Source organism: Poromitra crassiceps (assembly GCF_964638095.1).
Source record: "Poromitra crassiceps genome assembly, chromosome: 30".
Classification (NCBI taxonomy): Eukaryota; Metazoa; Chordata; class Actinopteri; order Beryciformes; family Melamphaidae; genus Poromitra; species Poromitra crassiceps.
In genome coordinates, this window is record NC_139652.1 from 731,553 (window position 1) to 755,625 (window position 24,073).

At 45.5% G+C, this 24,073-nt stretch overlaps 1 protein-coding gene across 1 annotated transcript in view; it reads right to left on the reverse strand.

Annotated features, from left to right (window-relative positions):
- Positions 1–24,073, reverse strand: part of ambra1b (autophagy/beclin-1 regulator 1b) — a 75,334-nt gene that overhangs the window by 49,043 nt on the left and 2,218 nt on the right. Inside the window, exons 2-7 of the mRNA XM_083663187.1 lie at positions 22,860–22,918; positions 14,438–14,621; positions 12,251–12,423; positions 9,461–9,527; positions 7,639–9,293; positions 7,102–7,188 (exon numbers count right to left, since the gene is read on the reverse strand). Of these exons, the coding sequence (XP_083519313.1) occupies positions 7,102–7,188; positions 7,639–9,293; positions 9,461–9,527; positions 12,251–12,423; positions 14,438–14,621; positions 22,860–22,918 (2,225 nt within the window). The remainder of the gene's footprint in view (positions 1–7,101; positions 7,189–7,638; positions 9,294–9,460; positions 9,528–12,250; positions 12,424–14,437; positions 14,622–22,859; positions 22,919–24,073) is intronic.

Sequence of the window (24,073 nt, forward strand, 5' to 3'; positions counted from 1 at the left end):
TCTCAGTGGGGGCCCTGACGCAGCTGTCAAACAGACACACAAATCTAGAAATAAGATGCCTGCCCTGGAGTGAGGGGGACTTAACAAAACATAAAAAAATTGTTCCTTCGGGAGAACTTCAAAGTCACAATCCTTGGATCGACCATAATCTCTAATTTGCAGGTATCTGTAAAAGTGGGTTTGGGGCAACCCAAATTTCCTCTTCAGAAGATCAAAGGATGCAAATTGACAATCAATGTCTCTGATGGAAACCAGCCCCTTCTCACTCGCATGGTAGGTTCTCTCTGACCTAGTCTCAACGCCAGACCCATGAGAGTTCTTAGCTGATACACTACGTTACTGCATGCTGCAGATCTCTCTCTGGGTCTGGGACACTTTCCCTCAGCCGGCTGGTTATGGGAGGGAGCCGATCACTTGGGCAGTGATTGGCCAGTGGTGGATTCAGTCCTCCCCAATCAGTAATGACTTTGCGATCAGACGACACGGGAGGCGCAGCCCATTTTTCGAACCGCTCTCTCATCGGTGCTACGACCTGTCACTCATTCAAGTTCAACCTGCCTTCAAAAACCAGCAGTGGCTGTGAAGTGGCACAGAATCATTTATGTAGTATGCGGAGCGCAGTGATTCAACATAATATTTGAGTCTGGGGAGATACTATCTCTGACATTGAGGGCAAAAAAGAGTGATTAAAACAAATTGGTGTATGAACAGAAACATCTGGTATATTCAAAACGCTCCTAACCTGGCTCAGGATTTTGACAGTTTTTCATAACAAAACTTCCCCAGGCATCTCAAGCTTAAGAAAATAACATGGCTGGCAGTGAGGAGTAGGCAATAGAGCTGGCCTCCATTGTTAGCCACAGGGGCGCCTCGAGAGTTAAATTGCCAGGAGCCCCTTGCCGCCAAAACATTAGAGCCTTAACATTAGCAGCCCAGTAGTAGTGCCTAAACATTGGTAAGGCCAGCCCTCCTTCAGACTTGGGTTTTTGCAAGTTAATTTTCGAAATTCTATGGTTCTTATAATTCCAGATGTAGGCCAGAATTATGAGGAGTCCAGTTCTTGAAGAAAGCTGATGTAAGGAAGATGGGACGGTTTTAGAGTTGCAAAGATTAATCGATCGACAGAAAAATAATCGACAACTATTTTGATAATCGATTAATCGTTTTGATTAATTTTTTAAGAAAAAAAAGTCAAAATTCTGATTCGAGCTTCTTAAATGTGAATATTTTCTGGTTTCTTTATTTCTCTATGACAATAAACTAAATATCTTTGTGTTGTGGACAAAACAAGACATTAGAGGATGTCATATTGGGCTTTGGGAAACACTGATCGTAATTTTTTCACCATTTTCTGACATTTTATAGACCAAACAACTAATCGATTAATCGAGAAAATAATCGACAGATTAATCGATAATGAAAATAATTGTTAGTTGCAGCCCTCATCGAGTTTATACGGCCAATCATGGACAAAGGGAGGATTTTCCAGTTTTCTATACATTGTTTAAGTCTTGAGACAAATTCATCAAAATTCAACTTAAATATTAATTTAGGGTCTCTGGGTATGGTCAAGCCAAGATAGGTGAGTCCTTTGCCAATTTGAATGGGTAGATTTTCCAGGAAAACGGGAGTGAAGAAATCAGAGAGGCATAAAGTCACTCTTTGTCCAGTGTATCGGGACAGCTTACCGAAGGAGGGGATTAATTCTAGGAGAGGGAGGATCGATTTCTATGAGTTATGTAGGTATATTTCCATTCTTTAAAGGACGGCTTTTCCGTGGGGGATATGAATATATATTAAATCTCACACCCCTAAGGTTTTCGAATCCGTTGAAATTTTTGAAATTGGAGCTTCACTCCCAGAGATATCAAGCATCTCTCACATATTTTTGGGCCAGCCGACGCGTTTCGCGTCATCTGGCCCAAGTCCGCCTTGCGGAAGTCGTGCACCTATGAACTACAACTGTTGTGAGCCATGGTCCCGCCTCTAGAGGTCCTCCACGCCCCTTCAGAGGTCTGAAGAAAAACAAAAAGGCAGCCATCTTTTTCGACCACCTAGCCTGCTGTAGCTAGGTTAGCTTTCCATAGCTCCTTGCAAAGAGACGATTTTCTCGGGAACGGAAGCACGGACAGACACGTGACTGGCGGCATTGGAAAGCTCGTCAAATTTTACATCTAGTAGTAGGTGGGTTGAAGTAACGAAATCAACGCTGAGCAATGTACCCGTTTTTACACATTTTTACAGAAAATAGTTACAACATCAGATGCGCGTAACTCCTACGAAAATGCCTTAAAATGCATGAATTTTTTTTTATGAAGACATCTCCCGACATATATACTTCAGTTTAAATTTGGTGCAATTTGGAGGCAATTTATTTTCGATTTATTTTCGATTTATTTCTTCTTCTCTCCATGTATTATTGTCGAAGCCTTCTTCTTCTTCGAGTTTTATGGCGGTTGGCAAACATATATGTGCATTACCGCCACCTACTGGAGTTTGATATCAGCCAAACGCCTGAGGGGTGGGCATGGAAACGAAGGCCACGCGAGCCCAGTGCATTGTGGGAAATGTAGTATTTCTATGCCAAGAAGACAACCTGCTGTATTCCCGAAAAGAATAGAAAGCTCAAGAGATTGAGCTCCTATCAGCAAGACAAGCCAGACTCTCACTGAGCTATAAGAGGGAAATTACCGGATGAATTGATCTTCGCAGCTCTGTGTTGATTAGCTAATGTTTCCGTGGCATTTTGATTAACGTTATGATCAAATTCCTTTTGAAGCAAATGTTTGTTTAACAGATCTAACAACAAATCTAACCTTGAAGCTTTAGGCTACGTTGTTTACTGGTATAGTGAGTAGGGCAGCCAAGCCAAGCGCTGCCTCTGAGTTTGGGGATAACTAATGTTAGCCAGGCTGCCTGGTCTCTTCTCTGTATATCCTTACATCAGCTAATGCAGGAGCTTGTGAAGAACATCCCCACAGTCATAGCACTTCCCTGAGATATCCATATAAAAACACTTATGCTTTAATACCAAAAATAAAACCTCCAGTGTCTGTTTGTGACAGAATAAGCTAACCCATTAGCGATTAGCTAATGGCTGGTGGTTGTGTACACTTGTGTCGGCCCCATCTTATACCCGGGAATTAACACATTCACTGCCAGCCGTTTTTTCAATACTGTAGGTAGCTTCTGCCAAGTGTTTTTTTTGAGGATTCTGGCTCATCTTTCAAAAGCCGAGGATTATTTTCTGCTAGGATTTTGTGAATACAAAATATCTCAAAAGAACTAATAGAATGTGTGCTTTCTCTGTCTAAAATAGTTAGTTTGTAGAGTTAGTGGTTATGTAGACATTAGCAGTTGAATACAGCATGGTTTCAGCGTCTGAAAATTTAAGCTGAGATAAATGGCTTTTTGTGAAATTCGATAGAACAGTCACTTTAACCATTTATTTTTCGCATCAGTAAGACGTCAGACATCTAAACAATAATTTTGAACAGTAATTTCCTCCATAACAACAGGAAACCCCCCTCTCCTTCAAACTCCTCCCTCCGTGGGCGTTCTCCTCCGCCCTCCTTGGCTCTGCAGCGGGTCTGTCACAAGTGAGTTTCTGCTGCCTGTCTGCTGCCTGGCTGTCCCTCGTCGGGCGAGTCTGGATGGGCTCGCTCGTTTCTTGGGGTTTCGGTTGAGAGCTTTGATGAAGCTTTTGCGATTCTGGGCTTATTTATGCTGCGTGTTTCAAAGTGTGCACCCAGTCTATTTTTGGAACCCCCCACCGTTGTGCGCCACCGTTGTGCGTCAGCGCGAAAGCGAAAGCGTTTTCGCCAATCCATTTTACAGTATGAGAATGGTTTCCTCGCGCTTTCCCCTGCAGTTTTGGCTCGGCTTTTTCTACTCTGGAGAGCACTGTCGCCACTTAGTGGGTCGGTGGAATGGGTTGTACACGTTCGGTGGCTCCCATATTTATATAGGAGATGTAAAAGGGTTAGATCCACGTCCCACCGTCAAAAAAAAAAAAAAAAAAAAATTGGACGAGATATCTCGTCATTGGCAGTCAACCGTTGGTTTCTGCTTGACGAGATATCTCGTCCACGGCAGTGAACGTGTTAACGTTATAAAACACTTTTTTTCCTTAAATTCCTTACGATAACCGTATCGTTTCAAATTTTCATTATCATTAAAACCGTGGTACCGTGATTACCGTGTTACCATGATTACAGTGCATGGTAAATACTGTCCATCATCAAGCAAAGTTGGTACCCGTCTCCCAGATGCAAACACGCAGCCTTGGAGAAATGATTTCAGTTGAGTGTATCAATCCTTTTTGGGTCTGAGTTTTCAATATAAAACTTGGTGAAATGATTTCTGTGAGTGTATTAGTACTTTTGAACATTTTCAGCACATTTTAACAAACCGTGATAATACAATAACCGTTAGGGATGGGCATTTCTAGCAAAAACACTATTCGAAATTCGCTGGCCAAATTCGAATTTAATTCGAATTTCGAAAATAAAAAAAATAATGTAAAAAAAAAAAAAAAAAAAAAAAAATTTACATTTTTAATTTTTTTTACATTGACATTTTCGAAAATAAAAAACAGTTTTGACAATCATGAGTGGTTGTGGTTCATTAAATATTTAGTAGGCTCAGGTCTGAGTGCCAAAGGGGTGCCAAAGTCACCCCCTCTCCCTCTTCATGGGATTTCATCCGCCATTCATTTTTCCATAAACCTTGCTTAAAATGCTTATAGCGATTTGACTATACCGGTACTTAGAATCAGGGGAGACAATGCAACATTTCACTCAAAAAAAAAAAAAAAAAAAAATTTTTTTTTTTTTTTTCGAATTTCGAATTTCAATAATAAAAGTCGACCTTGATAATAACAACGATTATTCGAAAATTCGAAATTCGATGCCCATCCCTAATAACCGTGATAATTCTGTTCACAATAATCGTGATGTGAAATTTTCATACCGTTACATCTCTAATATATATATATATATATATATATATATATATATATATATAATATATAAGCAATAGATCACGACAGGCCATGGTATATGCTCATTATACCACACCTAAGGACGTGGAGCCAAAGCAGAGCTTAACTGATCCTGACTGCCACGCCAAAGCAGAGCTTAACTGATCCTGACTGCCACGCCAAAGCAGAGCTTAACTGATCCTGACTGCCACGCCAAAGCAGAGCTTAACTGATCCTGACTGCCACACCAAAGCAGAGCTTAACTGATCCTGACTGCCACACCAAAGCAGAGCTTAACTGATCCTGACTGCCACACCAAAGCAGAGCTTAACTGATCCTGACTGCCACACCAAAGCAGTCACACCAGAAACAGTCTCTTTTCCTCAGCGGCCGGCTCGGAGCTGCTGCTCCGGCCCCTCCCACCCCTCACAAATTGCATTGACTGCCTGCCTGGCAGATATATAGATATATACAAGTCAGCTATTTGTTTAACAAATATAACTACGGTATTTAAACCAAAAATAAGTACTTATGTGTTTTGAGTTTGTCACACCCCAGGAAAATGTGTTATTAACCACCCAGTCAAATTTGAACTGAATTGAATGTCCCCAAGTATATACATTTAGGAGCTGCAATCTGTATGTTCTCAATGCGATTCAACTGTGCTTTTCTCTGCCAGGACAGTGTGGGCGGGTCGGTTGTGTGTGTGTGTGTGTGTGTGTGTGTGCGTGCGTGTGTGTGTGTGTGTGTGTGTTTGAAAGCAGAGCGGGCTCGCTCCGTTTTTGGTTTTCCACCGAGACCTATAAATGTCGTAAAAAATCATCCAAAATAGCCCACAAACAGATACAAAAACATGAGCATATGTGTTTAATGTACAAAGAACTGCCATGATCAGACTTCTGAAACACGCATTTAAAGAAGAAACGCAATGTGTGTCTGCCTGGAGCTGAGGTCTCCCCCGAGGCGCTTCCTCAAATGCTGGCAGAATCAGCAGCACTCTGCCATGGCCGGACAGATTCAGACAGAATCAGCAGCACTCTGCCATGGCCGGACAGATTCAGACAGAATCAGCAGCACTCTGCCATGGCCGGACAGATTCAGACAGAATCAGCAGCACTCTGCCATGGCCGGACAGATTCAGACAGAATCAGCAGCACTCTGCCATGGCCGGCCAGATTCAGACAGAATCAGCAGCACTCTGCCATGGCCGGCCAGATTCAGACAGAATCAGCAGCACTCTGCCATGGCCGGACAGATTCAGACAGAATCAGCAGCACTCTGCCATGGCCGGACAGATTCAGTGAGGCAGCCTGAGTGGGCTCCGGGGGAACGAAGGTTTTGTAAGAACGGACAACTGCAAAGCTACTTTATGATTGGACATCCCCCATGTGACGGCAGATGGTAGTCAGTTAGGAGCCATAAGCACCGCCCACTTCAAACCCTGCCTCAGCAAACAGTGAAAACGGGGAAAAGATATTTAGGATTTGGGTTGAAACCAATGTCTCCTAATTTTTTGGGCTTACAATTGTGCAGATAAGACCTTAAATTACATAGAAGGTGTTGTGGATTTTGCTTGCAAGGGTCTTTAAAGTGGAGTACATTCGATATAATGTTTAATTAAGATGGTCTTTTGTTTCCAAAGAGTTGTCTAAAATGCTTAACCTGATTGTTTTACCTGCATTTGTACAAAGATTCTTAGAAAAATGCATGCCAGTATTGGCTGATATGGGTGAGAAAGTATCAGTTTTCAGTATCAACCTCAAAATACTGAATAACGCATCCCTACTTCTACAGTAATTGGTCAACAACTAGTCAAGGGGAGCCTCTAATTGGTCAACAAGTGAACATCTGCTGTGCATGCAGCCTGCATGAACAGTGCAGTGTTACTCTCCAGTGGATAAACATTAGTTTGACGAGTCGCAATTTTGATTTGAATAATCATGCAGCCCGACTGGAAATACAAGGTGTAGTGGGGTATCTGTCTGGATAAACCAACTGTGTTAGGGTACCTGGCTGGATCGGGGTATATGAAGTGTATCGGGGTACCTGGCTGGATTGGAGTAAATGAAGTGTATCGGGGTACCTGGCTGGATTGGAGTAAATTAAGTGTATCGGGGTACCTGGCTGGATCGGGGTATATGGGGTGGTCTCTGGATCCTCCCATGTCATAGCGAGACAAAGACAACAGAGATGACTCCAACAGTCTCCTGTATGGAACAAAGCAGAGGGTTAGAGGTAATATGGCCACAGACAGAATGTTTTCACTCATGCTAATAAGAAATGTAAATTCATAAAGTCTCAATTAACGCATTAAGACCTAAGGCACCCTCTAGGCAAACATTCTAAACCTAAGGTGCGTTTCAAACAACCTCCTAAAAGCCGAGGGATAGTGTGTCTGTGTGTCTGTCTGTCTGTCTGTCTCTGTGTGTGTGTGTGTGTGTGTGTGTGTGTGTGTGTGTGTGTGTGTGTGTGTGTGTGTGTGTGTGTGTGTGTGTGTGCCTGTGTGTGTTGTTTAGTGTATAAAGTATCTTTGCTGAAAGGGAGAACACAGCTGCATCAGGTCTTAAAGTGATATACACACAAATGTGGCATCAGGTCGTAATGGGCTAAACTAATGAGAGTTTACTGAAGGTGAAAAGCAGGTGAAGAGCTCGTACCTCCTCAGCGAGTCTTCGTCTGGGGGGTCGACAGGCATTTCTTGGCTTAAGGCCTCTGGTGGCTCTGCCGATCGGCTAGCGGCGGCCTGCCGATACACCCTCTCCCACCGCGCTGTGTCCTGGTTGTACACCAAGCCCACCGTCTGCTCGCCAGGCTGGCTGGAGGAAGGGGCGATGGGGAAGGCCACTGTTCCTGCTCCTCCACCTGCCTGCTCCTCGCTGGGCTCCGGAGGCGCCCTGTTCTCCTGGGTCTGGATCTCTACTAGCGCCCTCCTCTCCTGGGTCTGGAGCATAGCGCCGACTCTACTCTCTACCAGCGCCCTCCTATCCTCTCCATGCTGCCAGGGGGAGGAAGAGGAAGAGAAGGACGAAGTAGAAGTGGGCTCTAGGGTGGAGGCGGAGGTGGAGGAGGTCTGGCTGGTGCGCTCCCAGCGCTGAGAGTCGTGGTTGAAGGTGAGCAGGTTGTGGCAGGCCCGGCAGCGGTTCAGATGGCCCCGAGAGGCAGCGGGAGGCGCGGCACTGTCCAAGCTGTTTGAGGGAGGAGGGGGGAGGGGGGGCTGGTAGTGGATGATGGTAGGAGGGGAGGACGAGGAAGAGGAGGAGGAAGGCCCAGGTCTGTCTGTGTCCATGTTATTGTTCAGCAGTTCTTGGCTGGGCTCCTGGCTGCCATCCCCCACGCCACCCCCCAGTGGCGCCTCCAGGTCCTGCATGCGGTCAAACTCCATGAAGTAGCGGCTCAGGTTGCACTGCAGCACGTTTCGGAAGGAGGCCGTATTGCTGCGGGAGCCGTCCCAGAACGGGTGGTGCCCGCTACTGGTCCCGGTGCCTCCTCTGCCCCCGGGCTCGGCTCCCTGCGCGGGGAAGCCCCGCCCCTCGGTGGCCGAGGTGTAGACCGGGGAGTGAGCTTGCGAGTCCTGCTGACGCAGCACTGACAGCAGGCTGACGGAGGAGGACGAGCTGGTCCTGGGAGGCAGCATGATGGCCGCGGCGGCCCCGCCCTCCCTCATGTTCAGCAGGCTGATGGAGGACGAGCTGGTCCTGGGAGGCAGCATGATGGAAGTGGCCCCCCCGCCCTCCCTCATGTTCAGCAGGCTGCGTGTCCAGTCGGGCCCCGGCCGGGCGGAGGGGTGGGGGTGGGGCTCGGGGCCGCCCGGCGCGGCGCGGTGAAGAGAGGTGCCGGCGCTGTAGTAGACCGAGGTGAAGGCCGAGGGCCGCTCAGAGGGCTGCCGGGGCTCCGTACGCGCCGAGGAGAAGCTGGAAGCGGGAGGAGGCTGGGGAGCGTCGGATGTCACCCTGGGATCAGAGAGGCCGGCAGAGGAACCATCGGCCACCAGGGAGGGGCCGCGGCCACCGGAGCAGCGGCTACACAGGCAGACCATGCCCAGGTGCTGGGTGCAGCCGGGGAAGGGAGGCGGGCGATCGGAGCTGGGGTACTGGGCTAGAGGCAGGCTGGGAGATTCCCCCACAGTGCCGCCGCCGTCACCGATGGGCCGCGGCTGCTCTGCGGCTTGAGCCCCCGGGGAGCGAGACGACAGGATGTGGAGGAAGTTGTGGAGGATGGGCGTGCGGCGAACCGGCTGGGAGGGCAGGAAGGAGCGCTGGCGGAAGTGAGGCATCTCAACACTGTCCATAGGAACCTCAGAGTCCTCCTCGTTCTGAAAGAGCACCAGGCAACAACACTGACATCATCAACTCCACTCAACCATTGACATCATCAACTCCACTCAACCAGTGACATCATCAACTCCACTCAACCAGTGACATCATCAACACTCAACTCAACCAGTGACATCATCAACAACAGACATTAAAGAGCTCTGACCTGCTGATTGGATGGGTTCACTATCGCTGTCAGCAAGTTGTGACCCAGAGGGTCAAACCTCACCAACCTGAAGAGAAGGGGGAAACATACAATAAGGGAGCATGTTGGGACAGGGGTAGTGTTCTTGCCTTACACTCTCGCCTCACAGCAAGAAGCTCTGTTCGATTCCCGCCTGAGATACTGTTGGCACTGGGGGTATGTCTCCTCGTGCCCAGGTGGGCTATCTCGTCGTTAGGGCCTTTTGGTGCATTCCTTTATAACTGGGAACTGGTAATCTTACGGTTCAAAGTTCATGAGCTGGGACGGTGACGTCACTAGAGCTGGTATTTCCCATTCCAAACTCGTAGGAGCCTCAGCAGCCCCGACCTCAAAAATCCAAGATGGCTGCTCCGCACAACAACAGTAGTTATAATCGTATAAATGCTATTTAGCACTTCTGTCTTGTTTGTGTCTCATTAAATCAGCTGTACACACAGCACGGCCTACTTCTATCTGTGTGGACATGAGGCTGCAGTGTTTGTATGGGCAGAATGCAACGAAATGCCTTGTTATCAACTGTTATTGCTAACAGTGGCTAGCCTGGCTAGCTAGTGGATCTGACCAGTGAACAGTGAACTTCCCAGCTCAACTTTTCTGCAAATGGAACGCTAACAAAACGGATGTGACGTCATAGCCTCGTCATTAGCCTCCACATCCCAGTTCTTTTGCGATAAAGGAACGCAGCATTTCTGTGTGGAATTTGCATGTTCTCCCTGTGCTCCCCTGGGGTTTCCTCCATATAACATCAATATGGACCCCCACTAAAAACATGTAAGAACCTGAGCGCTTCACTGCAGCTGCCCATCGGTCCTGGTCTGACCAACGAGCCAGGATGGGTCAAACGGATGGAGGACACATTCTAATCATGTGTGGGTGTGAGACTGGTCAAAAGGGAAGAGAAATGTGGTGTCAAACCTTTTGACTGGTAGTGTATCTTAACTCATTGAGTGCCATGGACGTCTTTCGACGTCCAATTAAATAGTGACGTAGAGTGCCAAGGACGTCTTTCGACGTCCAATGCGTTTTTTGACGGTGGGACGTCGATCAAAGCCTTCCGCATCTCCTGTACAACTATTGTAGCTATTGGAGGTCTATAACCTATTTTACAGAACCCTTAGGTGGCGACAGTGCTCTCCAGGTTAACAGAAAGGCAGAGAAAAACAGAGAATAAGTCGTTGGGGAAACGGAAATCGCATTGCATCCGTATGCATCGATATGCATGAAGCGTTTTAACGTTAGATGTGCCTGCAGCAGCCACTCTGCTCCCACAATTGAGCTCCTCCATGTCCGCTGCGACAGCCCATACGCATGATCAGCCGTGGAGTTGTTATTATTCTCAACTGGAAGCATAGGAGCCGGTGACAAACACACGCGGAACGCTGTAAAAAAGCTGGATGTCGCGCACCCTTCACTGTGTGCACAGCAAACTCAGCAGAGAGCCACCAGAGAAACTCCCATACGGAGGAGGAGTGTGCAGTTGAGGGGTGGGGGGGCAGCACACAACACTGACCCAGACAGACCCAGACAGCAGGACAGGATTGGCAAACGCAAGCCAGAATATCCGATGCCCACCAGCAGCAAATCAAGACCAGCAAGAAGCTGCAACCAGCAGCGCACGCAGGGGCCAGCGCTGCTGGTTGCAGCTAAAAATATTATTCTGCCAAACAAAATTCCCTGTCCTTCACTGTTTTATTGAAGGAAATTATTTTTGAGGTGTGACTACATCAGAAAATTAGCTTCAGAGTCAGTGATGTGTTTGAAATGATTAATTTCACAAAAGGGCCATTATCTCAGCTTCTAGAAAAAAACGGCTCTTTTTGGTTAAATCAAGCTATCTTCTCCGGCTGATAACTAAAGAACGGAAAATTATATCAATAAACCTGTTTTTGCTGATGATAGAAAAGAGTCTCATCGTTCAACTACTTTCCAGGTCAGTAAACAGCCTTACTGATATCCCCAGAGTTCTTCTGCCAGATTGAGCGGTTTTTCGCCCAATTGGGATGTTTTGGATTAGATTGCATTGTGCGGGGAGGGAAATGGGCTTGGGCAGGTTTTGAGAGCCGCTTATTTAGTTTTTGAACAGCTTTGGGGCTAGAAAACATCAGCTGTATCTGGCAACACCCAGTACTTCTGTCAGCAGCAGTTCCTCTGCAGCCGCTACGTCAAACAGAAGAAAAAAAACTGAAAGAAACTTTAGCTGATAGCATTAATCGGTCAAAATGATTCATGTTGGTTAACAGTTAAGAGGTTGACATTCCTACCAAGGACCCTAATTTAGTCCACATTAGAGCCACAGACTCATTCGATTTGTTTGTCTCTCAGACCCAAATCTGAGAATATTTTTATTGTTAGATATGATTTTGTCCACACAATTCCATGACTATCTGTATTATAGGTAGAGAGAAAAGTAAACGTCTTGTAAATTAAATAATAGTGAAGTTTACCAATTCATCAATTTGCTAGGGACCACCTGAAACACTCTCAAGGGCCCCTGGTGGTCCCTGGACCCTGCGTTGAGAACCACTGCTCTAAAGCACCTCCTCATTTTCTAAAGTGAACAGCAAACCTCATAAGTAAACAACAATAGGTACACTTTGTTCACCGTTTCATGAATCTGCATACGGTTCATTGTCAAATAATAAGAAAGAAAGAAATACTTTTTATTTTTTTAACAAATGAAGGCAGATTCAAAGGAATGCTTGTTGAGGACTCTCAGCACAAATCAAATCTAAGTCATAAAAAAAGGCTCACCGGACTCTCTCTGTGTCGCTGCCGGTCTTGACCACGGCGAAGGGCTCTGGGCGGCTCCAGTCCCAGAAGTGGAGCTCATTGTTGGTGGCGATCAGGAGGAGCTGGGCGGTCGGGTGGAAGGCCAGGGAGGCGATGGCTACATTACTGTCTGTAAACCAACTCTCACTCCCACCCTGCACAGCAATGCAATTATGACTGTAGAAATTCAAAACTGAATACATAAACATATCCACATAACATATCAAAACACTTAGAATGAGTATTTTAAAGTGATAGTGTGTGTATTTCAGGGTGTGGTAGGTTTAGGTGAACCAAAGAATCCTTACACCAATACAAGATTTGATTTCTTGAACTCGGGATTGATTCTGCAAATCCTAATCAATACTTCTAATTAGGGATGGGCGGGAGTACTCGGGTACTCGAGTACTCCTTCATAACGTCAGTACTCGAGTAACGTTTCAGCTGTTCGGGTACTCACCCCACCCCCCACCCCTTTAAAAATGGTAGATCTACGCATCAAAGTCATCATGTGGATCTGGTGATAAAGGCAGCACGGCGCCACAGAAAATGTGTTTCAGACAGGCATCAACATTAACTGCACGGGCGTCAAGTCATCCAGAATGTAAAAGTACGTCATCTACTTTAGGGCTTTCAAAATAAAACCCATGTACTGTTAACATTAATATTAATTTTGAGTAATGGTTTACAGCCACAGTTTTACTCCATTATGTAATCGAGTAGTTTGATACAAGTTTTGCGGCTTCGTTCGCTGAAATACCTTTTTCTTCTCCAATGTGCATCAATAGGCTATTTACTTTTGTTTAAATTACATTATTTTAAAAGTTGTAACCCAAAGTTTCCCAGCTTGTCACGAAAAAATTAGAGACAACAAGACAGACTGACGCTTCTCCATAACGCACGATAAAAATAATTCAAAACTTTGCACTAGTTTACTGGCTCCACTGTCATTGCCCATAACATGTATTGGAAATTAGCCTGTGTTTGTTCCACAATTGTCTGCTCGAACGAAGTGCCATCCAACCACCGGAGTTACTGAGGTAGGCTAACAGCTGCTAAGCTAACGTCAGATCACCCTATCATGGTCCGTCCGTTTATTTCTCCTCACAAGAAAAAATGCTCCAGGCAGCACAGCACACACAGCAGATTACCCCTGCTCTGTCATTACCATAGTAATAGATAGAGAGTACTCGAGTATTTAAATTACTTAAAACGCCTGTCCCTACTTCTAATCCTCTGTTATTTTATGGAGAAGCAAATTTTGTATTTCACAAAAAAAAAACTCTAGAGATCGTGTCACTGCAGTTTTGAGAAGTACAGTTGCCCCAATTTACCAAATGATGCACATTTACATAGTGTGAAAGATATTTAAAATCTTGATGGCATATCCAAGGTTAAATAAAGGTTAAATAGATACTTAGTATGGTATTTCATTGGGTGGTACTAGTTAGCGTGGGACTTCAGAGGGCAACACTACTCAGTATGGTAGTTCAGAGGATGGTACCAGAGAGTTTTCAATATATAGACACTGCAACTTCCAGTCACTTCCTGTATCTGTGTCACGTGGGTTTTGCCCATGGTTTGCCACTGTCACGCCTGCTTAGGACACTTGCTCCAGGTCCAGAGTATATTGGAGTCAATGGGAGAAGTGAACGTGATCAAAGTAAATATTGGGCCCATTTTCCACGAGCCACATATCTTCTGAACATTCTGACACTAAAATGGCATTTTTCAGACAGACGGATCAGGAGAAAATTACGTTAGCAGGGAGCTATTAGCTAAAGCTACACGTGAAGTTTGTTGGTGTAGTAGCTAAATCTGTGGTTGGATTTATTTTTGTATTTTTATCTAATATCTTAGTTACAACTAGATTGAGCTAACAAGGTTTGGGGGACTCAAGGTTTGGGAACTCACAATCTCTAGCCCAGTTTAGCCTGCTAGGTCAGCACTAAGCTCGCATCATCAGGCAGGCTCTCTCTCACAACACTTCAAAGGGCGAGGTGACCGGCAGAGTACCATTTCTTACTATTGGCAGAGCCTGGAGTGGGGTGTCTCTAAATGATCCGTCTCTGGTAATACTACTCAGTATGGAGCCTGGAGTGGGGTGTCTCTAAATTATCCATCTCTGCTAATACTACTCAGTATGGTACTTCAGAGAATGGTACTCACATGCAGGTCCCAGATGCGGACTTCGCCATCAAGGCACCCGGAGGCCACCAGGCCGGGGATGGTGGGGTGGAAGGTCACACACCAGGGGGTTCTACGGTGGCCCACTAGGGAATGCAGGCACTTTCCAGTCTTCACCTCCGTTATGTAAATATTGTGATTGACATGTGTGGAAGCCATAAGAGTCCTGTGGGGAGTGAATGAGGTTGCAGTTAAAGGAACATTGAACATTCCACAAATATTATATCTATATGTTCTTTGTCTTCATCATTAATAATTATTTGCCTTGCTATGGCTGCACACCAGCTCTATGTATACATGCACCTGGCATGTTTATGTCACAGATCATCATTAAAACTCAGGTTTGCTTTTTCTTATAAAACACTGCTAAACAGAGCTGTATTTACAGCAACATTATTCCTGTCTTTTGTTTGGTCCATGTAAAGTAAATAATGGTTTTAATAATGTCTGACCAACTATGGATTTTTGAAAGCTGATACAGTCTTAATAGGAAAAGCAGATCAAAATAAAATAAAAAAATATATATACTTGTGATAATAATGCTATAGCCTAATATGATTCCCACCCAGGAACACTTTTTTTTAAATAAGTTTAACACATAGGCTCTTTGAACAAATTAAATTACATGGAACCTATTTTTTTTTCTGCCTTTATTTATACAGGGAAGGCTCTTGAGAGCAAGCTCTCATTTTCAAGAGCGCCCTGTTACAATGAACATATACAAGGGTTTACAGACAGACAAGATAAGAGCAATAAGAACAAATGATAATCAACTAGAACGTGCATTCCTCGTGCAGTGTGCTCTCGAGGAGTACTCTAAATGAGTCCAGAGAGATCAATTTCTCCAGCTTTAGAGTGTCCTGGAGCATCTAATCTAAAATAAGAAAGTTCAGGCTCACATTATATGATTTTTAATAAGACACATTTTTTGAATCGTGAAAGAACTTATTGTAATTGGGTTTGCTGCCATTTGTAATAGAATTTTCCAGGATTTCACAATATGTTCTCTTTGTCCCCCACATTACAAGTGGGCCTAGTGTTTCCATCCTGTTCCTCCCAGTGATCTTGTCCATCATGACATTAACAAGAGCTCGTTAAACTCAGTGAAAACAAGAGGTGACCAATTAAGGTTGAGGTATTTAAACAGAAGATCCAGGGATTTAAACACACCTTATGGTGGAACAACTGTTTAAAGTAAACTTCCAGTCATAAGGCCTTTTCAGAGATGCAGTGAACTCCTGAAGAGACCCAGACGTTACTCGGATGGGCTGTATGTATGAACTAGGGGTGCACCGATCGATCGGCAAGCAATCTGTATCGGCCGATTTTAACCTCAAATATGCGATCGGCTGATTGCTGATATTTTTTTATATTATTTTTTTTTTTTTTTTTTTTTTTATTAAAAAAGCCGTATCACTAATCAGGCTTTCCAACGATATAAAATACAATGTCAATTGGTATTATTAAAGGGGAGAAATAATCGACCGAAATAACGTTTCCAAAAACTTTTTTTGAGGAGTTTATATATCGGTGATCAGTCGATGATCGGTTGGGCAGATATTTCCCATAGGCGATCGGCAATCGGTGGCAAAAAACGTGATCGGTGCACCCCTAATATGATCACAATTGTCAGTTGTGAGTGCGCCCCCGTGCAAACGGATCTTAACCACACAAACCCTTGGTACTACATCCATGTGGCTCGCATGTTTCAATACTACAGCAGTATGTCCAGAGGGAGGAAGTGGGCATATTGATGACATTGGGATTAGTTCTGTTTATATTGTTAAATTGTACTTTTACAAACCATTAATGTTCCCATGCTATTTACTTTCATGAATGGACGTAGTTACTGTATGTGGCTGGATTAACATTATTTGGAAGAGAGCCAAATTGGTGAGTAAACAAATAAAAGTTGGATGATTTCTTTTTCCTCCCGGTCCGCCTGTTGGAAACGTGAAAATGCAACAGGATAGTGCTGCATCAGGTGTGCTGCATAGTGCTGCATCAGGTGTGCTGCATAGTGCTGCATCAGGTGTGCTGCATAGTGCTGCATCAGGTGTGCTGCATAGTGCTGCATCAGGTGTGCTGCATAGTGCTGCATCAGGCTCTATATTCCAGAGAGAACTTTTTGTGGGCTGAAATAAATTGACGGGTCAGATATGACTTGAATGTCACTTGTAAAATCACCTTTTCTAGTGTTTAAAGGGATACGCCAACATTTTTGGAGATTCGCCTCGAGGAGCATGCGCTGTACTTATGACTGCACACAGCACATGCACCTTAGGCAAACAAGGAAGTAACTTTGATCACAGATAGGGCTTTCACACCGGCAGGGCTCCGTGCCGGTTCCGGTTCCCGAACCCAAATTTGAACCGGCCGGCGCGTTCAGACCGAAAAAATAATTGGTTCGGAACCTGAAAAGTTGGTTCTCAGCGGAACCAAAAAATAGTTGGTTTTTCCTTGGGAACCGTGACATCATCAGTGGGCGTGTCTCATTCTAGGCTGTGAAAACGAGCAGGAAGGAGAAAAAGGCAGTGACAACATGGAGAAAAATAATTTGCAGCGGTCTGCTGAGGAAACCAAATCTCAAACCGAATCTCAAGAAAAGCTAGAAAGCAGTACAAGAAAGAGCAAGTCGTATGCCGAACTTGTGGAAGAGATGGCCAAGGCTGGGTTCACTCGAACACCAGACCAAATAATTAATAAACTTAAAAAACTGAAGAAGGACTACCGAATAATGTCCTCCCACTTTGGTTCCGCTTAAACTGGTGTGAACACGGGCTGGTTCGCCAGAAATCTCCAAGGTTCTGAGACTCCAGAACGGAGCCGGAGCCAGAACCAGAACCATGTCTGTCTGAAAGCGGTAAGAGTTAACCCTCTTGGAACCAACCCTCTGTTAGACCTTGGTCGCACCAGGCCCGTCTGCGCAGCGTTCCGTCTGCGCCGCGGTTTTGCTCCGTCTTCTGCACGTCGGCATGTCCCACCGCACACGTTTCAGAAGCGGAGCGCTGCCTGCCAGCTGGATACAAGATCGCGCGGGATTTACGAGATTGCGCGATACTGTGTGTACAATGGGGTGGATGTAAAGAGCACAACACACAAACAACAGTCTGTCGTTGACTTGCTTTTGATTTGGTCATTTTCCCTTGATTGTTGTGCTTCTACCATGGGTAAGTAGGCTGAAATTATTTCTTTATTTGTCATACAGTGCCTGTTAGCAGGAGGAGAACTCTTGCATTTCTTCGTCTACTTGAAAGACTACAGAGGGAGGGGGGAGAAGGAGAAGGAGTCGGTATTGGGTCTGCACACGGTGTTTTATTATGAAAATCGACCGGATTCTCGTGCAGTTGCTGTGTCTGACTTCCGGGCTGAACGATCTGCTCTGTGCAGATTGACGCAGCTTCCAGGCGTCATCCGTGAAAAATAGAACTGACGCGTATCTTTAGCGGAGCGGGGCGTCGAGCCGCTTCTGGGACGCTTCTGATACGCTTCTGATACGCGCCGTTGCGCGCCTGGTGGGATCACACACTAGGGCTGCTCGATTATGGCAAAAATCATAATCACGATTATTTTTGATTGATATTGAGATCACGATTATTTAACACGATTATTGACATCATTGACATTGAGAACATCATGCATTTACTGAACATTGACACTGGCTTTTCTTTTTAACATAGGATGTCTTTGGATTTTAGATATAATTGAAAATAAATAAATAAATAAATAAATAATAAAAGTGCAAAGATTTAGAAATAAAATAAAAACTAAAATAAATATACAGTAGGCTATATGTAGGCCTACTATGTTACAGTGAACTGCCACAACCAACTGCAACTATTAATCTACATTCAATATGTTGGTAAACATCTGAACTAGTAGTCCTTAAACCTCAAATCTAACCAAATGAGAACGCTATTGAGTAACGTTCGTTTACATTACATTAAATTACTCATTTGGCAGATGGTTTTATCCAAAGCGACTTACATTTAGGTTCATAATAGGCTATTGTTAATGTTTATCTGTGAGATCGTTAGCTGTTGAATGCATATTCATGCATCATATCAATGCGGTCGCATTGTAAAGAGTGTCCTGAATCGATGACACTTTGCGGTGGCAGGAGTAACTAGATGGGACTTTGTCTTTTTGTTCGTTTAGCGTTATTTCTTGGTCATAGACCACTTTGTGAGTGGATTTCAAGTGATTAAACAGAGTGAGAGGTCGTGTTGCGGGGTGATGCCACGACCGCGCATATCTTGACAGGTGAGTCAAAACTCGCATCGCAATTCCGTGCTGTATATACGCATCGCTGTAAGTTACCGTAAATTCCGGACTATAAGCCGCGGCTTTTTTCCCGTTTTTTGGCCCCTGCGGCTTATATAACGGTGCGTCTTATCTATGGATTTTTTCAGAAAAAAAAAAAAAATACAAATAAAATCTCTCTTTTTTAGCACTCTTTCTAACTATAAATCCACTTCTGTTTTAATTTCCTCTCTTGCCCTCTTTTCACCACACCGCGGACACTGTGTGCACTGTAAAAATAAACAACGGTGGTGTTGTGTTATGTTGTTTTGTTGAAATGTTACGGTAATACGGTAAATGGGAGCTTCCTCAAACAGCCATCTCTTTCCCGACAATCCCCTCTGTGCGTGACCACTTACATATGGTAATTACGGTAAGCAAACGGCCACTCGGCCATCAACTCCCTCCCCCGACTACCAGGAGAAAATCACAAACTTCGGCGAATTCACACAAAGGAAGATCAAGGAATATTCCATCGAACCGGAGCAGATCATAAATATGGATGAAGTGCCTTTGACGTTCGACCTGCCACTCACTCGGACTGTTAACAAGAAGCGCCCTGGAGGATTCTTTCACCAAAAAAAAGCTTTGCTCGTTCTCGACAGCATGAGAACGAGCAGTAGAAGCAACACTCTCACTTACCATGGGGAAGGTACGCAGAAATTCACACGACGCAGCTTTCAAGTTGAAAGCAGTCAATCTCGCATTAAAAGAGGGAAACAGAGCAGCCGCGCGTAACCTGGGCATCGATGAGTCAATGGTGAGGCGTTGGACGGTGCAGCAGGAGGAACTGTCTCAGCACGGAATATTATAGGAGTGTGAAAACATCCACAATCACCAACGGGTTCCAAAACGCTGGACTGCTGCGGGATGAAGAGGATGACGCCGCCACAGCTGGCGCTGAGGGCCGTCAGAGGCTTCAGAGGCTGTTCGATGCCGACAGTGATGAAGAGGAGTTCGTTGGTTTTGAGTGACAATGAAGGAGAGAGGAGAGTGGTTGACGAAGCCACCCTGAACCTGTTCGTTTCCGACACTGAAGATGAGGACTTTGGTGGTTTCAGTACGCAGGAAGAAGAGGAAGACGAGGATTAGTGACTTGACTTCTCTGGTTACAGGTTTGCTGCACATATAGCCTATTGTTGTGTGATTTTGTCTGGGGATTAGTGACCTGACTTTTGTTTTGTTTTGTTGAAATGTTAATAAATGGGAGCTTCCCCAAACAGCCATCGCTTTCCCGACATTCCTCTCTGTGCACGAACCCTTTCATATGGTAATTAAACATCAAAACACCCGCGGCTTATAGACCGGTGCGGCTTATAGAAGAAAAAAATAGTCAATTTTGGTCCCGCGGCTTATAGACCGGTGCGTCTTATAGTCCGGAATTTACGGTACACATCAAGAGCGATGTGAATATACAGCACGGAATTGCGATGCGAGTTTTGACGCACCTGTCAATCACAGGCACAGACTTGGAACAAACAGTGCAAGATATGCGCAGTGTAAGGACCTTTAAACTCGCAAAACCATAGTGTTTCCACCCCACATACTGTACGTTGTTTCACCTCTCTTCTCGACCAGCGGCTCTTTCTGTGAAATAAGCGGGGAGGAGAAACGTGCGACATGCCTGTGGCTCTTCACACGACAGTCACAACTTGAGCTGGTGTGCTTCTTTGGGCTTTGGGGGAGGGGCCGAGCAAAGGAAGGGGTGCACTTGATTTACAACACAAGACAGAACGAGAGAGACAAGAGCCGCACAATCGTTTGATGTCAATTATCTTGTTTTCATAATCGTGGACAGCCCAAATCGTAATCTAGATTAAAATTCGATTAATCGAGCAGCCCTATCACACACGTTAACTAAAATACCCGCGAGCAGCTCCGACGAGCGCGTCGGTGCCGGAACGCGTACGTGACATTCCTGGTGGGACTTCCCCGTTAGTTCTCGCTATGGATTTACTTAGAAAATGACCGTTTCCAGTAACTTTGTTTTATTATTATTTCATGGCGTGGTGAGTACACGAGTCACAACATGTACATGTGAGTCTTTCTGGCAATGTTGGAATGTGTATTTTGGGTGACTGAACAGGGATAGGCAGTGATACCATAGACTGCCATTGTAGTGCTAAATGTGAGGGCTGTACCACAGTTTGTACTGCACGCACAGTGATGATAAAGGCATCCACATTCACATTTAATATCGGCAATATGGCAAATAGGCAAATCTCCAAAAATGTTGGCGTATCCCTTTAACATTACAACATTTTAACCTCAACCTGGTCAGCATCTAGTGTTCTAACATCTTTTTGATGGCGTCCCAATTACAAGTGGACCTGAAGAGTCTTCAGTGCTCCCTGGAATCATGACTTCAGAGAGAGCAGTGCTCCCTGGAATCATAACTTCAGAGAGCGCAGTGCTCCCTGGAATCATGACTTCAGAGAGAGCAGTGCTCCCTGGAATCATAACTTCAGAGAGAGCAGTGCTCCCTGGAATCATAACTTCAGAGAGAGCAGTGCTCCCTGGAATCATGACTTCAGAGAGAGCAGTGCTACCTGGAATCATGACTTCAGAGAGAGCAGTGCTACCTGGAATCATGACTTCAGAGAGCAGTGCTACCTGGAATCATGACTTCAGAGAGAGCAGTGATCCCTGGAATCATGACTTCAGAGAGCACAGTGCTCCCTGGAATCATAACTTCAGAGAGAGCAGTGCTCCCTGGAATCATGACTTCAGAGAGCACAGTGCTCCCTGGAATCATAACTTCAGAGAGAGCAGTGCTCCCTGGAATCATGACTTCAGAGAGAGCAGTGCTACCTGGAATCATGACTTCAGAGAGAGCAGTGCTCCCTGGAATCATGACTTCAGAGAGCACAGTGCTCCCTGGAATCATGACTTCAGAGAGAGCAGTGCTACCTGGAATCATGACTTCAGAGAGAGCAGTGCTACCTGGAATCATGACTTCAGAGAGCGCAGTGCTCCCTGGAATCATGACTTCAGAGAGAGCAGTGCTCCCTGGAATCATGACTTCAGAGAGTGCAGTGCTACCTGGAATCATGACTTCAGAGAGTGCAGTGCTACCTGGAATCATGACTTCAGAGAGTGCAGTGCTACCTGGAATCATGACTTCAGAGAGAGCAGTGCTCCTTGGAATCATGACTTCAGAGAGAGCAGTGCTACCTGGAATCATGACTTCAGAGAGTGCAGTGCTCCCTGGAATCATGACTTCAGAGCAGTGCTCCTTGGAATCATGACTTCAGAGAGAGCAGTGCTACCTGGAATCATGACTTCAGAGAGAGCAGTGCTACCTGGAATCATGACTTCAGAGAGAGCAGTGCTACCTGGAATCATGACTTCAGAGAGAGCAGTGCTCCTTGGAATCATGACTTCAGAGAGAGCAGTGCTCCTTGGAATCATGACTTCAGAGAGAGCAGTGCTCCTTGGAATCATGACTTCAGAGAGCGCAGTGCTCCCTGGAATCATGACTTCAGAGAGAGCAGTGCTCCTTGGAATCATGACTTCAGAGAGAGCAGTGCTACCTGGAATCATGACTTCAGAGAGCGCAGTGCTCCCTGGAATCATGACTTCAGAGAGAGCAGTGCTCCTTGGAATCATGACTTCAGAGAGAGCAGTGCTCCTTGGAATCATGACTTCAGAGAGCGCAGTGCTCCCTGGAATCATGACTTCAGAGAGAGCAGTGCTCCCTGGAATCATGACTTCAGACAGCACAGTGCTCCCTGGAATCATGACTTCAGAGAGCACAGTGCTACCTGGAATCATGACTTCAGACAGCACAGTGCTACCTGGAATCATGACTTCAGAGAGAGCAGTGCTCCCTGGAATCATGACTTCAGACAGCACAGTGCTCCCTGGAATCATGACTTCAGAGAGCACAGTGCTACCTGGAATCATGACTTTAGAGAGCGCAGTGCTCCCTGGAATCATGACTTCAGAGAGAGCAGTGCTCCCTGGAATCATGACTTCAGACAGCACAGTGCTCCCTGGAATCATGACTTCAGAGAGCACAGTGCTACCTGGAATCATGACTTCAGACAGCACAGTGCTCCCTGGAATCATGACTTCAGAGAGCGCTAGTGCAATTCCTCACCGGTCAGGGCTGAAGGCCAGCAGGAACGTTGATCGAGGGCTGTCCGGCAGCTCCACTTTCTGTCAGAGGCACAAACACACACACACACACACACACACACACACACACACACACACACAGTACAGTCAGTTCAGTGGAGTCAAACCTACCAAGCATTTCTCTGAAACAAATATGAAACATTGTATTTCTTCAGATTTTCTCTGTGTATCACACTGACACACTGACGACATCAATGTCCATAAAAGGAGAAGGAGCTGGTCCTTTATACTCGAACGTCAGCTTGACGAGGGGTCGCAGCGTTGTCTGCAGCAAAGTGAGTACATTGTGTGATTTCACTAGGATTTCAAAGACTACAAGTTAGCCCAAGGAGAGAATGTAGTGCATATACTTGGTAATAGCTTTCACTCTCTCCTGTTATCTCACCATCTACATTACACTATACTTGCACTGTTCGAGCTGCACACAGGCTGCGCTGGCCGTGGCGCACCCCTCAGCGCATTCGGGGAGGGGTTTAACCATAGACTGTACCGGTTTAACGCGGAAGTATGTCAAGGCCTTAAATTTCACAAACTCGAGCTAGGGATATTTGCTTAACTTTAAACTAATGGAAAAAAGGTAAGAATAGGCTATTAATGTTAGTTACCTAACTTACCTGTAGGCTATCCTTCATCTGAGAACTGAAAGCACTTGCCAGTGTTGAGCACTACCTAAGGCCTAAAAAAAAATAGTTTGGTTCCGGTTTCCGACCGACGTTGTCAATTTACATGCAACCCAAATTTATGTTATGAGCTTCTTGATTTGACGGTGGCGCTAAGGGGCGGGGTTTGCCACTGCGCGAAGGTGCTTTTCGCTATGGATACTTTAAAACGAAAATGGCAGGGAGCACGACGGACATGTGCTTTGTGTCGCTTCTCTGCCCATGCAGCACTAGCGTGCCAACCAAAATTGTGAGATTGGGGTTAAAATCATTTGAAAACGTGCTTCAGGAAGTTAAACAGTGCCCTTGTATATTCGTATCAGCAGTCGGCAAAGTGGACAGAGTTGACAAATGGACGGATATCACCAGCGATGTGGTGTCGACCCCCACTCAGCAGCTTGGTTCACTCGTCAGTGGCGTCATGGCTTTATTTCAATTCAGGTATTTAGCACTGAAGTGCACGGCAGAGCTAGAACCTGTGCCCTCCACGGCTCAAAGTACCGCGACTCCGTCCGCC